At 36.2% G+C, this 15,265-nt stretch overlaps 1 protein-coding gene across 1 annotated transcript; it reads left to right on the plus strand.

Moving 5' to 3' along the window:
- The first annotated feature begins 513 nt into the window (after positions 1–513).
- On the plus strand, positions 514–13,746 carry LOC141284220 (5-hydroxytryptamine receptor 2A-like). The gene is made up of 2 exons (XM_073817223.1): positions 514–714; positions 9,795–13,746. The coding sequence occupies exons 1-2, from the start codon at positions 549–551 to the stop codon at positions 10,598–10,600; spliced, it is 972 nt and encodes a 323-aa protein (XP_073673324.1). The 5' UTR covers positions 514–548; the 3' UTR covers positions 10,601–13,746.
- Positions 13,747–15,265: the final 1,519 nt, after the last annotated feature.

A 15,265-nucleotide genomic window follows, 5' to 3' on the forward strand; every position in this document is an offset into this window, starting at 1 on the left:
AAAGCAGCTCTGGAGATGAAGTTAATATGTTCATGTCCTCATATATTGACACTAAGACATTCAAATCAGTGGGCGTTTTATGTAAAATACTGGCTTTTATTTCTGCTGTGTGAGAGACTATTAGATTATTCTATATTGACTAAAATGTCCAGAGTTTATCATCTTTATCAACATAAATTTAATTGCAATCTCGATATGATATCATTTGTCGCCCAGCCTTAGTGGATGGAAGGATAGATGGATGGATGGATGTAGTGTTGTAGAAATTAAACTGTTTTTCATCAGCACATCAACTGAAAACACTGTCAGTGATAGTTAATCTCTTGTGCTGTTCTCAAGAGCTCATCACAGTCATGCCTTCCAGTGAAATCACTCAGCTTAGTGGATGAGGCCCATGAAATTATCTCACAGGGTCCATTAGCATGTAACAGAGGAAAGTCAATATTTCTAAAGGCTTTTGTTGTCAGATTTATTCCTTGGGCCTGATTCTCTGGCTGTCTGTCTCTTCTTCAGGTTACTCCTGGCCCCTCCCTGCATCACTGTGTCCCATGTGGATCTACTTGGATGTTCTCTTTTCCACCGCCTCCATTATGCACCTGTGCGCTATCTCCTTGGACCGTTATGTGGCCATCCGTAACCCCATCCGACACAATCGGTCAAACTCACGCTCCCGTGCCCGGGCCAAGATCACGGCCGTGTGGACCATCTCAGCAGGTACACCTGATGCCATCAACATGCGGCATGACATTCTGTCTGATAAGTCATGACTCTGATCTAATGCATATGCATGATAACATTATCTGAACAAAATCCTAGAAAATGTCCCTTATTGGTTTGAGATGACCTTGGCTGTTAAGAGCCGCTTTTAAAACGAAGAGCGTTCCAAAGAGAGTCTTTAAACTAGTGGTGGGCCGTTATCGGCGTTAACGTGCTGCGTTAACGTGAGACTCATATCGCGCGATAAAAATAATATCGCCGTTAATCTATTCTCAAAGTTGGGTTGGGAGCCGGGTCTAAACTACGCAAGATATGATGACTTTCACTTTGATATTTTAGCGCGGATGACGTATACCTAGTCGAATTGCACTGTAGGGGGCGAGAACGAGTCTTCAACTTCTGTGAAATTACCACATCAAATGAGACGCGCAGACATGGATGCAGTTATGAAGCCGCTTCAGGGAAGGTGCGTGCGTTGCTAGACCCTTTTTACTGGGGCACGTGCCCCAGTGAAAATCTGCTGTGCCCCAGTAAAATCTCAAATTTGAGTTATAATTTACTTTGATAATCCCGAAATAAAGACATTAAACTATATGCAACAACTGAATTGACGCTTCTAAAAGCAACGCAGTTTAAGACTATGCACGCAGATAGGCTATCCATACCCGCGCGCCTGTGTATTTTACGGCAACGCGCACGTCGTACAGCATTTTGCGCAGAAGTACTTGGTTACACAAGTTTGTATAGTTAATTGTGTTGTAAATGCACTTGTCAAGGAGTTTGTAATGCATTTTGGAAACAGGAGATGAGCGCCTGGTCTAATGCGCCACCTGGCTTGAGAAACCCGTTCTCAAAGACTTACTTTTTAGTCATTATTTGGGTAGAACACATATTCTGAATGCCTTCAAATTAGCCATTTTAATCTAGATTAATCTAGATTAATTTCAAGATTTAATCTAGATTAATCTAGATTAAAAAAATTAATCTATGCCCACCACTACTTTAAACGCTTATGTTTATGTGTACTTGAATTTGAATTGCTTTCGGGACTAGAGAAATCAGTGGCTAATAAACCACCATGCCTTTTGTCATTCACCAGAGGAAAGGTGATTGGCTATTGAATACATGAGTGGGGGAGAGAATTGGGTATCTGTAAATGAGAAGTAAAATTGCAGCAATATTAAGTTATATTATAGATTGGAGCTGAGAGGCAACAATGAGACCTGCAGTAGTGACTGCAGCTTCATCAGTATCCTGCTGATTATGTCAATGGCGCACCACAAGGAAGAAATAATTGAGAAGAGAAAAAAATTGCATAATGGAAAGCTAAAAATTAATGAATTTTACAGGTCTGGGTCATTGAATGCTGAAGTCATAAATATTTCTAGCATGCACAGTGTTATTTCCACATCTCAAATCATGTGTTGTGTTTAATAGCATACTCTGGTGGAAATGACATTTTAAACATTTGTGAAATAAAATGGTTCCATCTTTGCTAAGACTCATTTCATAGCTTGCATTTTATAGATCTTAAAATAGACACAAATAAGATTTTCTATCTATCTACCTACCTATAGTTGAGGTCAAAAGTTTACATCCCCCTTTCAGAATCTGCAAAATGTTAATTATTTTACCAAAATAAGAGAGATCACATAAATTCATGTTATTGTTTATTTAGTACTGACCTAAATAAGATATTACACAAAAATAATAGTTGAATTTATAAATTATTTGGTTTTCAAGCATTATTGTGTATTTGAACCCTTTCAAACAATGACTGTATGATTTTGACATCCATCTTTTCACACTGCAGACAACTAAGTGACTCATATGCAACTATTACTGAAGGTTCAAACACTCACTGATGCTTTAGAAGGAAAAACTATGCATTAAGAACCGGGGGTAAAAACTTTTAAACAGAATGGAATTGTGTACTTTTTTCTTATTTTGCCTAAATATCATATTTTTTCATTTAGTACTGGCCTTCAGAGCCTACAACAGGTAGTTACATGTTTCCTAGAAGACAAAATAAGTTAAATTGACCCTGCTCTTCAAATTGAAAAACTTTTCACCCCCATGGTTTTTCCTTCTGAACCATAAGTGAGCATTTGAACCTTCTGTAATAGTTGCATATGAGTCCCTCAGTTGTCCTCAGTGTGAAAAAATGGATCTCAAAATCATACAGTCATTGTTGGAAAAGGTTCAAATACACAATAATGCTTGAAAACCAAATAATTTATAAATTCAACTATTATTTTTGTGTAATATCTTTTGTGTAAGAACTGTAGGATTTCTCTGAAGAGTTGCATTTTACAGATCATAAAATACATCTATATAATATCTATCTAGATAAATAATATCTATCTATCTATATATCTGTTTGTTTGTTTGTTAAAAGACTTTACTGTTGATAGTTTTTTTTTAAAGTAGCAAAAATAATGAAGGCATGGAAAAAAGTTTTCAGGACATTTTTGGTGTGACCTTCATATAAAGGAAGAAAAAGAAATCTATTAGCTTTAATAAAAAGCAACCTCTGCTGTGCCTGAAGTTGAAGAAACGTACAAGCTCTGATTAAAATATCACTGATATTCTTCAAAATGACCTCAGACCAGCTCTGTTGTTCGATCTGCATGCAGGACAGACAGAAAAGGATATTATGAGCAGAAAATGTAATAAAGTGAATGCCACAATGCCATTACATCCCAGTAATGCAAAAAGAAAAACATAACAGTCTAATGAAACACATTTATAATGCAAAGCCAATATAACTACAGTCAATAGAGACCGATATAGAACTAAAATATCAGCACTAATAAAGTGGTTTAACTGTGCTGGTACACTTTTGGATACATCTTCAGTTCCCAGAACTCCAGTCTTAAGCCTCAGTGAGCTTTAGAGTGGTCAAAGAGCAGAGAGTTAGTGCTGCTTTAAAGCAAAGAAGACTTTCAGATGGTAATTATGTGTTTCGTTTTGGGATCAAAGTAGATCTACCAACATTTCAGCGATTAGGGCTCTTTGAGCATGAGTCAGATGCTTTTCAAAAAACAGCAAGTCTGGTTGTTAAAACAAAAAAGTGCTTTTGTAATTATCAGTCGAGAAGCCGATTAGCACCAAGATAGCATAAACACGCAAAATTTGAATAGTTTTGACATGGTAGGTGTTATTTTTCCTGCGTATGAGAATCCATTTATCCAAGTATTTGTAATGCAAACAAAACAGATCAGCCTTATCCCCCTTCCTCTTGATGATAAACAGCTCTCAGTCTGCTTTAAGGTAAGACACTTCAGACAAAACAGAGTTTGTTTTTGGAGTTTGAAACAGCTTGCCAAAGTGAGGTTTCCAGAAAACTTTATTCGTGCTACCATTGGTCCGTGACGATTACCTCATAGGAGATGTGCGCGGAGGCTTTGCCCCCTTTCATGCGGAACTCTTTTCCGCAGTGTTGCCAAGTCTACGGTTTTCCCACAGAATTGGACTACTTTTACACTGTTGCCGTGGATTGTTTTATGTCCGCGGGTTGAAGCGACCGCAATAACGTGGAATGCGAATTTTACCAAGGGAACCCCATCAAATACGTGTATTTCACCCTGCGGAATGTGATTTTTAACAGTGGAACACTTTCAAAACGCTAGTTTTGAGTAGAGATTGGGCGGGTTTTGTTGTAAAAACCTGGCAACCCTATTTTTTTTTTGGGTTCATTTCGTCTGTTGAGTCCTTGGAGGCGAAATGAACAAAGGGTAAATGTGGGTAAATGAACAAAGTGGAGAGCCATTTTATAGTAGCAAATAAAGTTGTGCTTTTGATGAAATAGACACTGACACAGATTTTCATGTTTAATACTGCTGATTGCTTTTAGGCAATATATTAAATAAAGTTCCATGTAAATACACGTGATGTAAATTAACAGAAGTGCAGATCAGATGCTTTTAATAAAAAAAAATGCTTGCTGTTTTCTCCAATTTTGTTGTGTTTTGTTGCTTTCATCAGACTGTTGATCATTTGGGATGTTTGCTAACAGTATAGCACTGCTCACGTATTTCAAACTAGTTTTTACCCCTAAACAAAGAACGAAAAAGAACTGCAAAGGCTGCAGTACGTGCCTCTGAAGTTGAGATATCTGGCTCAGTGAACGAGAAAAAAAAAACATGTACAAAAAGTATGTATTTCAATTGAAATCTACAGAGACAGATAGAGCGGAATAAAACAAATACTTGTATTTTAACAATGTGTATTTTGGCTTCTCCACTTGTCTGAAAGAAGACATCTTATGTAATCATTACAGGCTGAAATCTCAAAACTGACTAGTGCTTGAAAAAACAATGGTTTTGGTTGGATTTCAGTTTGTTCTTCAATTTCGCTTTATGTATATCGGGGCCTGAGTCCATTGTTTAAATTTCTGTTTTGGAAAGACATGCAAATCAGAGCATATTTAATAAGGTTATGTCTTATCTAGATCTTTAAACATAACATTTCAGAAAACTGTAATGCAAAACAATTGTCTTAATGTACTGTGATTAATTGACAAATTTATGGTGACATCTGTTAGACAAAATATTTTACCCGTTTTACCTTTGGTGTCTTGCCCTATAGGATTAGTTCACTCCTGAATGAAAATTTCCTGATAATCTACTCACCCCCATGTCATCCAAGATGTTCATGTCTTTCTTTCTCAGTACAGTGGATTTCAATGGGGATCAACGGTTGAAGATACAAATTGAAGTTTCAATGCAGCTTCAAAGGGCTCTACATGATCCCAGCCGAGGAATAAGGGTCTTAGGTTTAATTAAAATTTGTATACTTTTTAACCACGACTTCATGCATTAGGTAATCACGTTGGAAAGGTCACGTTCGCTTTGTAAACACTGAATACTTTTGCCTACATCATGCGTGACCTTTCCAGCGTGACTAAGTATTGCGTGAGGTTGTGGACGCAGAACTAGTGCAAGATGAGCATTTGTGGTTAAAAAGTATACAAATTAGATTTTTTTTTTAGAAAAAAAATTACAGATGTTTCACTAGATAAGACCATTATTTCTCATCTGGGATCGCTAGAGCCCTTTGAAGCTGCATTGAAACTACAATTTGGACCTTCAACTGTTGATCACCATTGAAGTCCATTATATGGAAAAAAGTTCTAGAATGCTTTCCTCAAAAACCTTTCTTTTCGACTGAAGAAATAAATAAATGACATCTCGAATGACACAGGGGTGAGTAAATTATCAGGAAATTTGAATTTTGGAGTGAACTAATCCTTCAAATGTCAGTCAGCACATCACATCTATTACTGAGATGATTGTGAATAAATCCATTGTGAAGATGCAACCCAGAGGTTGAGAGCTGTCAGTGGATTTGAGTAAAGCACCATCACAACTTACATTATAATGCTGCTTTTCTAGCTTTCAACTCTGTTTACTCTTATCTCCAGGAAAGGATGAGAAATGTGATGCCAGAGGAGGTTGATAGTGAGCAAGATAAAGTAACCCCACTTTAAACTCAGTTTTGAAGGAGAAACCTTACCGATATATATTTTTTAATCTCCTCATCCTCCTCTCAGATTTTGAAAGGCGGCGACATCCATTTTTTCCCACTCTGCGGTTCTTATCATAGTCATCCAAGGCCTGCAGTTATCCGTAGATGCACAGCCAATGCCAGGCGCATCGTCCGGAAGCACAGGGTCCATCATGGCACCCCCCCACCCGCCCGTCCTTACCAGCTCGGTTTCCCCCCAACAAACCCCAGAGATCAGACACGATTTGCAGAGATTTACTGTTGCCATGGAAATGTCTTATCACCATGGCAGTTTCACTGAAAGTTTGTCCTTGAGCGATACGAGCTTTCCATTTGCAAGATGCCAGCGGAAATGAGAAGTATATCATATACAACATTATACAGGCTGAGCGCTAATGGTTGTAAATAGCTGTGCTATTGAAGTTACGCCTCAAACCGTTGTAGGCGATGACAGAAAAAAAGTCTCATCAATTACTGTGAAGTGACTCAAAGGCATGTGACAAAGACAGACATTTTTGCTGCCTGAGCATAAGCAATGTGTCTCAGTAAGTAGAATAATATGAGCCTGTCCTTGAGCAAGAGATCCATCAATCACAGGGGTTCCCATTGAGCCGCCCAGCATGTTTTTAATAAATATACGCCACCTGCGCTCTCAGTTTAAAACAGTTTAATGATTTGTAAATAAATTATGTAGTAGTGCTTGAAACAATTAGTGAAAAGTGTTTACACATGATCACGAGCCAAGAGCTGTTTGAAGCATTGAAACATGATGTGATGAATGAATATCAGACAGAATGTACTGTTTAACTGTTGTTTGTGTACAACGTGTGTTTTCCTTAGAAATAAGAAATTGTTTATAGACTAATACTTTTCTTAGCCAGCTTTTTCTTGTCCTAATGAATGTATGGCTTGTTATCTTCAAAATGATATGTAACCCACACTTTTCTATCATTTACTGGAGAAAAAAAACTCAGAGCAGAATTAAATGTCAAATTTTCAAAACACATTATCAGAATAAAAACAAATTGCATGTTAATGTGTCATCTATGAAAGTGCTATTATAGCGGTTCTATTAATTAGGCTGTTAATTAATAACAATATTGGTAATGATGATGATTAATGAAAATTAATCCCATTTGTGATAAACTTCATTCTTGTGTTTGATTTATACAAAAATGATCAATTAAGAGAATCTATTTTCATCATTTACTGATAAAAAAAAAAAAAAAAAATCACAGAACTAGGGCTGTCACAATTCCTTGATTCAATTCCTTGATTGAATTTTGTCTGTGTCAAGTAAAATACCAGAAGTGGTGCATTCCACGGACGAGAATCCACAAAACACATTATTAGACCGTTTCCAGGGCTGAATGATAAATTAAGCCTATTTAAAAATCATAATAAAGCATAATGCTATTGTGAATTCACTATGATTCACTAAATCATTTATAAACCTATGCAAACAGGAGAATACATTAATATATCTCATAATATGCTAAATGTTTATCATGATTTCAAAATAAAAGCTCAAACCCTCACTCTGAGTTTACACGTTTTGATGTCCACATATTCAAGAAGTTACAGTGGCTGTAGCATTTCTTTCGTAAAGAAATAGCTAAATATTAAAGATTAAGTGGACATTTGACTTAAATGTTGAACAAGGATTAAATTGCGGCCGTTGACACCCTCTGCAATAATTTGTTACAATGCGTAATGTACACTAGCTCTGTTGTTTATAATACATTATGTATTTTAAAAGTTTTGTTCAGTAAACCCATGTGATTACTTGCTTTTAATACTTTATTTGAATTAACTGATATTGCCTCATTGCTATTATATATGCATTTTAAGTTATTTTAAAGACTACTGTTCACTTGGGTTTATTTTTATTACTACAAAAATAAATAAACAAATAAATATGTACATTCTGCCGCTCAAAAGTTTGGGGTCAGTAAGATTTTAATGTTCTTAAAAAAGTCTCTTATGCTCATCAAAGCTCCATTTATTTGTTTAAAAATACATAAAAAGTAATATTATGAAATATTATTGCAATTCAAAATAACTTATTAAAATACTTTCAAATATAATTTATTTCTGTGACGCAAAGCTGAATTTTCATCAGCCATTACTCCAGTCTTCAGTGTCACATGATCCTTCAGAAATCATTCTAATATGCAGCTTTATTACTTTTATTATCCATGTTGGAAAGAGTTGTGCTGCTTAATATTTTTTTAGAACCTGTGATACTTTTTTCAGGATTCTTTGATGAATTAAAAGTTAAAAAGCACAGCATTTATTCAAAATAGAAATCTTTTCTAACAGTATAAGTCTTAACTATCACTTTTTATCAATTTAACACATCCTTGCTGAATAAAAGTAATAATTTCTTTCAAAAAGGGAAAAAAATGACTGGCCCAAACTTTGTTCTTTTTAATGTTTTATTTATCAAAGAATCCTGAAAAAAGTATTGCAGGTTCCAAAAACTTTTTAAGCAGCACAACTGTTTCCAACATTGATAATAAATCAGAATATTAGAATGATTTCTGAAGGATCATGTGACACTGAAGACTGGAGTAATGATGCTGAAAATTCAGCTTTGCATCACAGGAATAAATTATATTTTAAAATATATAAAAATAGAAAACCACAATTCTAAATTGCATTAACATTTCACAATATTACAGTTTGTTTCTGTGTTTTTAATCAAATAAACGCAACCTTAATGAGCAGAAAAGTCTCAGTGTATGTATGTATGTGTGTGTATATATATATATATATATATATATATATATATATATATATATATATATATATATATATATATATATATATATATACACACATATATATTTATTTTTTCCAACCGATTACTCGATTACCAAAATAATTGTTAGTGACAGCCCTACACAGAACAAAATAAAAGGACTATATTGACACATTTTCAAAATAAAAATGGATGAAATTGATGTTAACATGTTATCTATGAAAGCAATACTAAAATGACCCATAACAAAACCATTCTTTTTGATACCTTATGTTGTTTATTATTATTAAAGCTGTTAATTAAGTGTAAAATTGGTTTATTATTACTATTATAATAATTGAGTATTATTATTCACAGTGAAGCTAATTTTCTCAATTTCTGAATTCTCAATTAAGAGGGTCTTCCTTTCCATCATTTAGTGATAAAAAAAATCACAGAACAGAATGAAACAGTTATGTAAGACTTTCTAATTGTATTAACACCATTAAAAAGAAGAATGAATTGCATGCTAATTTGTAATTTATGAAAGTGTATTATTTATAGCACTGCTTGAGCTATGATTCATTAATGTCTGCTTGTACAAATGAACTGCTAAAAGGACACAAATAGAACAGCTGCATATGTCACAGACAAACTGCAGGTCACAAAACTTTGCTGCTTTTGTGTTTGTGCGAAATAAGCAACTGTCATCATTTCTCCTCTGTTGCTTTGTTTCTATGCCACCTTGTTTTTTGGTCTGTCACAATTTCTGCAGACTAAACTAAACTAGAAATGCACTTTCTTTTTTCCCCCTGTCTTTCTGCAGGCATCTCCATGCCAATCCCAGTGCTGGGTCTGCGCGATCACACCAAAGTTTTCAAGGATGGCAGCTGCCTATTGACTGACAACTCTTTTGTGCTGATTGGGTCCTTTGTGGCTTTCTTTGTGCCACTGACCATTATGGTGGTGACCTACTTCCTGACTATCAGTGCGCTGCAGAGTGAGGCTACGCTCTGCCTTGACCAGTTGGTGCCCAGGCCCAAATGGAGCGCGGGATTCACTCTCAACTTCCTCCCTGGACCCTCATTCTCGCCCTCAGAGAAAAAACTGTTTTTACGGCGCTCGTTGAGTCGTGAGCCGGGGGCAGAGTCGGGGGTCGTGACGCCACCTTTCGGACGGCACACGGTGCAGTCCATCAGCAACGAGCAAAAAGCCTCCAAAGTTCTGGGCGTGGTCTTCTTCCTGTTCGTGGTCATGTGGTGTCCGTTTTTCATCACCAACGTTTTAGCGGTGGTTTGCGAGCCAGCCACGTGCGATGCAGACGTGATGAACGGACTGTTGAATGTGTTTGTGTGGGTCGGTTACCTTTCCTCCGCCGTTAACCCGCTGGTTTACACGCTCTTCAACAAGACTTACCGCTCGGCTTTTGCCAGGTACATCCGATGCCAGTTTCATGAGGAGAAGAAACCGCTACAACTAATTCTGGTCAACACCATTCCACCGCTGGCCTATCAGTCCACACACCTGCCGCTCACTGGATCAATAGGCAATGGGGATTTCTCTCTGCCCCTTCCCAATAAAAACCACCATCTGTCCAAAAGCAGCAAAAATGAGAGTGTTAGCTGCTTGTGAATTCACTCACAAAATGCCAGCCGTAACCCTGGATTTTCTTCTGGGTTTTATGCTTGGCATTCTCTCCGTCTTACCTCTACAGAAATCAGCTCAGATTGGTCTGAAGTATTAGTATTCAAAGCCCAGCTGCATCTATGAACGAACAGCTTCATGGTCCATGACTTTATCGCAGGGTACTGATACATCAAAAGACCTTCGTCTGACCGGGATCCATCCTGACCATAAATGTCAGTTGAATCAACGTGATAAAACTTCTCTGCTTATAAAAATTGTATATAAGTGTTAAGTCAGAGTTTCGGTTTGATGTCAAAACTTTACGTTTTTTATGTAGCACTTTATATGCCAGAGAGTGAAGTCTAAGTTCTTGGAAGATCTGCAGTGTTTTGTTTACAGCGTCTGTTTTTTGAAAACAAGTGTGGATAAAAGTTGTGATGTGACTAGAGTTTTTGTACTGCGCCAAATGATTGAGATGCTGAAGCCTCATTCGTATAAGTTGACGTTTGTGCTGCTGGTTTATCTTTTTAGCACACATTTGTATTCAATGAATCCAGACACAAAAGCAGGTTTTTGGAGCTACACCTTTACCTTTAAGTGTCTATGGTTAAAGAATAAGTACCACTTTTATTTTATTATAAAAAGTGGCATTTTTCAGTTATTCCTCTTATTTTTATGGATACGAACTAAAAGATCCCTATAGAAGCCAGTTTTTACCTCAGAGTAATATAAAAAGGCAATTGTGAGATGAAGTTTAAAATAAGAAATAAAATCACATTGTGAAATATGAAGCTACACTACAGTTGGCGTGACTGATATTTTTTATGTATTTGAAAGTCTTATGGTGTGTTCACATAAACGCAAATTTAATTATTCGCACAAGTAGATTGCATACAAAGTCAATGCAAAGATGCAAACAGAGGCAAATTCACGTCGGGTGGCATGAATGACGCGAAATGTTTGATACGTTTGCCGCGAAACTGCAATATTCGCCTCAGTTGCACCTTCCGTGCAAAATAAAAATTTTTAACCTGAGCAGAAAATTCACATGACTCGTTCTCGCAAAAGCCAATCAGCGAAAGGCTTATTGACATGTTCAGATGTATCAGAAAATGGAAGTGAGCATTACTGTAGCCTGAAATTGATTGTATAGGTATCTAGAGCATACAGTATAAAACAGTTAAAATCAGTTGTAGTTGTAGTTTATTAGCATGGCTACAGAGATGCTGCTATCAATATAAAAAAATAAAGTCAGTGTATATACAGTAGTAAAATGTAAGGCACACATTAATTCAGGATTAATACTCATCCACCTCTGGATGGTAGTGTAAAGCCAGACACGTCAGCATTTGGCTTTCCGGTGTATTTGGGACTTCCACAACAGGTACAAAGCAGCATGTAGTTATCTCCAACATAGTTGATCGTGCAATGTTGTTATTCACGCGAGTCACGCAAAAAACTTTCTGCGAGTAATCTACAGCGATTGATGTAATGAGCATATTCGCTTCGCGTTTGGTGTGAACACACCATTATGCTGTGTGTACACCAAACACGAAGCGAATATTCTCATCGCATTATTGCTCTAGATTACTTGCGGGATGATTTTTGTATCACTCGCAAGAATAAATTCATTGCATAATGCTTTCCTCCATTTTCCAATATGGAAGTCCAAATGGTTTACGTGAATTTTAACACATCACCAACATGTAAAATCTGCATATTATATGGGTATTTTATGTGTTAAATACGTGTTTTTTTGCAAGTATTAAACTTGCAGATTTTTCACACATAAAGAACATGTATATATTTTATGTTGTTGACGTGTTAAAATGTAAGTGTTTTTAAACCTACTGGCCTTCCATATTTCTGATATAACCGGTTCTGTCAAAATAGATGTTTCAATAAGTTCTTTACTGATTGGCTTGCACGACAACGTGTCATGTGAACTTTCTGCTCGAGTTGAAATTTTTCAACTTACATGGAAGATACCATACCGCGCATTTGTCACCCAGTGCGAATCCACATCTATTCATATCTTTGCATTGACTTTGTATGTATTCTTGCACGAATTATATAATTTGCTTTTGGTGTGCACTCACCATTATGATCACCAAGGCTGCATTTATTTGATCAAAATACAGTGAAATGACTAATAACTGTTTTCTATTGTGATGTATTTTGAATGTTATTTATTCCTGTGGTGGCAGAGCTAAACGTTCAGCATCCATTACTATAGCCTTCAGTGTCATATAATCCTTCAGAAATTGTTCAGATATGCTGATTTGGTGATCAAGACATAATTCTTATCATTAACAGTGTTGAAACAGTTGCTGCGTAATACTGTTATGGAAACCGTTCATTTTTCAGTGTTCTTTAATAATTAGGAAGTTCAGAAGAACATCATTTATTTAAAATAGAAAATATAAATGTCTTTACTGTCGTTTTACGTCTATTTAAAGCATCGTTGCTAAATGAAAAGTATCAATTTCTTAAAAAAAAATATGTAGTGTATACAGTATACATGGTAGTGTATAAATCGACAGTTGTTGCAAAATCACTCTGTGAGAAATAAAGTCACAATTACTTTCCTATTTTTCTCTGAGGTGGAAATGGGCTTCCATAGAAACCTTCTTAAATAATTCTTTTGAAAAGGCTACAATCCATATAAAAAGCATGCTGTTTGACCAGTATTTTTCTAGTGGTAAACATCATAGCTATTTTGGTCTACCAGCTGGACAAGCCTAAAAACCAGAGGAAACCAGCAGAAACCAGCCTAGCGCAGTATGAAAGGTCTGAGCTGTTCTTTTTTAAAAGGGAAGTTAGTATCTGCTTTTTCACCTTGTCAAAAACAATTTCTGAGGCATTTTGTGTTTGAGTTGCACATATTGTTCAGAAAGTGGCAGTATTCAAACCCAACACTTACCTTTGTCAGATTTGAAGTTCTTTGAAAACATGCTTTTAAGAACACCTGTAAGTTTTTGGTTTTGAAAATGTACCTCTAGATTCAGGGTTCCATGGCAACACGACGGGTTCAAATCTCAGCACCTTGTGAAAACCTCTGATCTGTTTTCTGATTCCATTTCCAGTGTCTGAATTGACAGCGGTGTTGTTGTTGTTGTTATGGTGATGGTCATAAACTTGTTTGCAGACATTGAATGACTCATCTCTGTTTCATCCTTCTGAGAGGATAATTATGCCAGGTATATATGTGTATGTGTGCAGTATTTAGCCACCCTCATTCCAGTACATCAAAAATATATTAGGCAGCCTGACAGCGAGAGCTGTAGATAAACATGTGTACTCAGTGTTCCAGAGAACATTGTTTTTGTGCGAGTCTCTGTATTTATCAAGTCCACCGCTTGTCCAGAATTTGGCTCTGTTGTGGTTGCCCATGACAGTAAAAGCATGAAGTTACATTAAGCCACACTGCACATGAATAACTCAAGGTTACTCAATAAATGAATGTAGAAGCTGCACATTTTAAATGAGGACAATGGAGCTGTTCAGTTCAGTTTGTAGCACTAAAATACAAGAACTAGTATTTTCATAAAACCAGGGTATAATGACACAAAAGCAAAAACTGCTATTCTACAACCTCATACAAAAATCCCAAGAGAACACATTGTGAATTAGCCTTCTGGTTGGCCTAGATAGAGTAAAACAGCTTGTACTGTCCTTTCAACATAACTACCCTGTACTTCTGACTGCTAAAACTAAATAGTAAGAGCTGAATATGTGCCAGAGATTCCATTAAATGTCACAAGAGCATCAAAGTGAAGAGCTCAGACTCTATTATCACTATTCTACACTAGATTTTGGACATTACATTGAGCTGAAGCAGAAGTGGACACAGAAAGTATTTCCATTATACCGGGTCTCCCCTGAGTCACTAAAGGAAATCATGAATATGAATGAATGTTTTTTACACTGTAAAACAATCAGTTGTGAGAAAAAGTCATGTTCCATCAGCCGCAGGGTGATTTGCCAATTACCCGCAGGCTCAGGCCAGCTGCCGGAATCATCACAATATGTTTGCAGTCGCGTGAGAAACTGTGTGAGGGGAAAAATGTTACATAAACAAATGCATGAGGGAAAAAAAGTGTTCTGATTTGAAATGACTACTATACTGATTTGTTCAGTATTGTAGATAGCTTTCTGCAATATAGAAATATTAATTTAATAATGCAAAATAATGAGCAAAAATTTAGAATAAATAAAACTAGTTATACTATACTATTAGTTAAGTACACAGTATACAAATGAACTAAAATGGCCCATAAATTCAAGAAATGCGTCATTTAGCACATTTAATTGCATTACGGCTGTTGCGATTAAAAAATTACATTTAGATTCACACACACTACATCAGATTGCTTTTACGCATTGTTTTGTGCAGCAGTTAGCCTTATAACCAATCAAATGTGTTTCTGTTGAATTTAGAAATGCATTGGCCAACCAGAGGCGCTTAGATTAGTTAGCACTGAAAATGCTGGAGCTGTTGATGAGCCCGCACACTCGCGAATTCCTTCATTATTAACGACACAGTGCAGATATAAAGTAAATAAAAGATTAATTTCGTAGCTTCAGTGATTATAGCGGGAGTTTTTGCCTAACTTGTGCTAGACTAGACTAATGTCATGGATCAATATGTTTGTCTGTGAAGCCAGAATG

This window comes from Garra rufa, chromosome 14 (assembly GCF_049309525.1).
Source record: "Garra rufa chromosome 14, GarRuf1.0, whole genome shotgun sequence".
NCBI classification, from domain to species: Eukaryota; Metazoa; Chordata; class Actinopteri; order Cypriniformes; family Cyprinidae; genus Garra; species Garra rufa.

Coding starts and splice junctions, on each gene's coding strand:
- LOC141284220 (XM_073817223.1), top strand. CDS start 549: ATGTGGATCTACTTGGATGTTCTCTTTTCCACCGCCTCCATTATGCAC. Junction 715..9,794: donor CGTGTGGACCATCTCAGCAG/GTACACCTGATG, acceptor GTCTTTCTGCAG/GCATCTCCATGCCAATCCCA.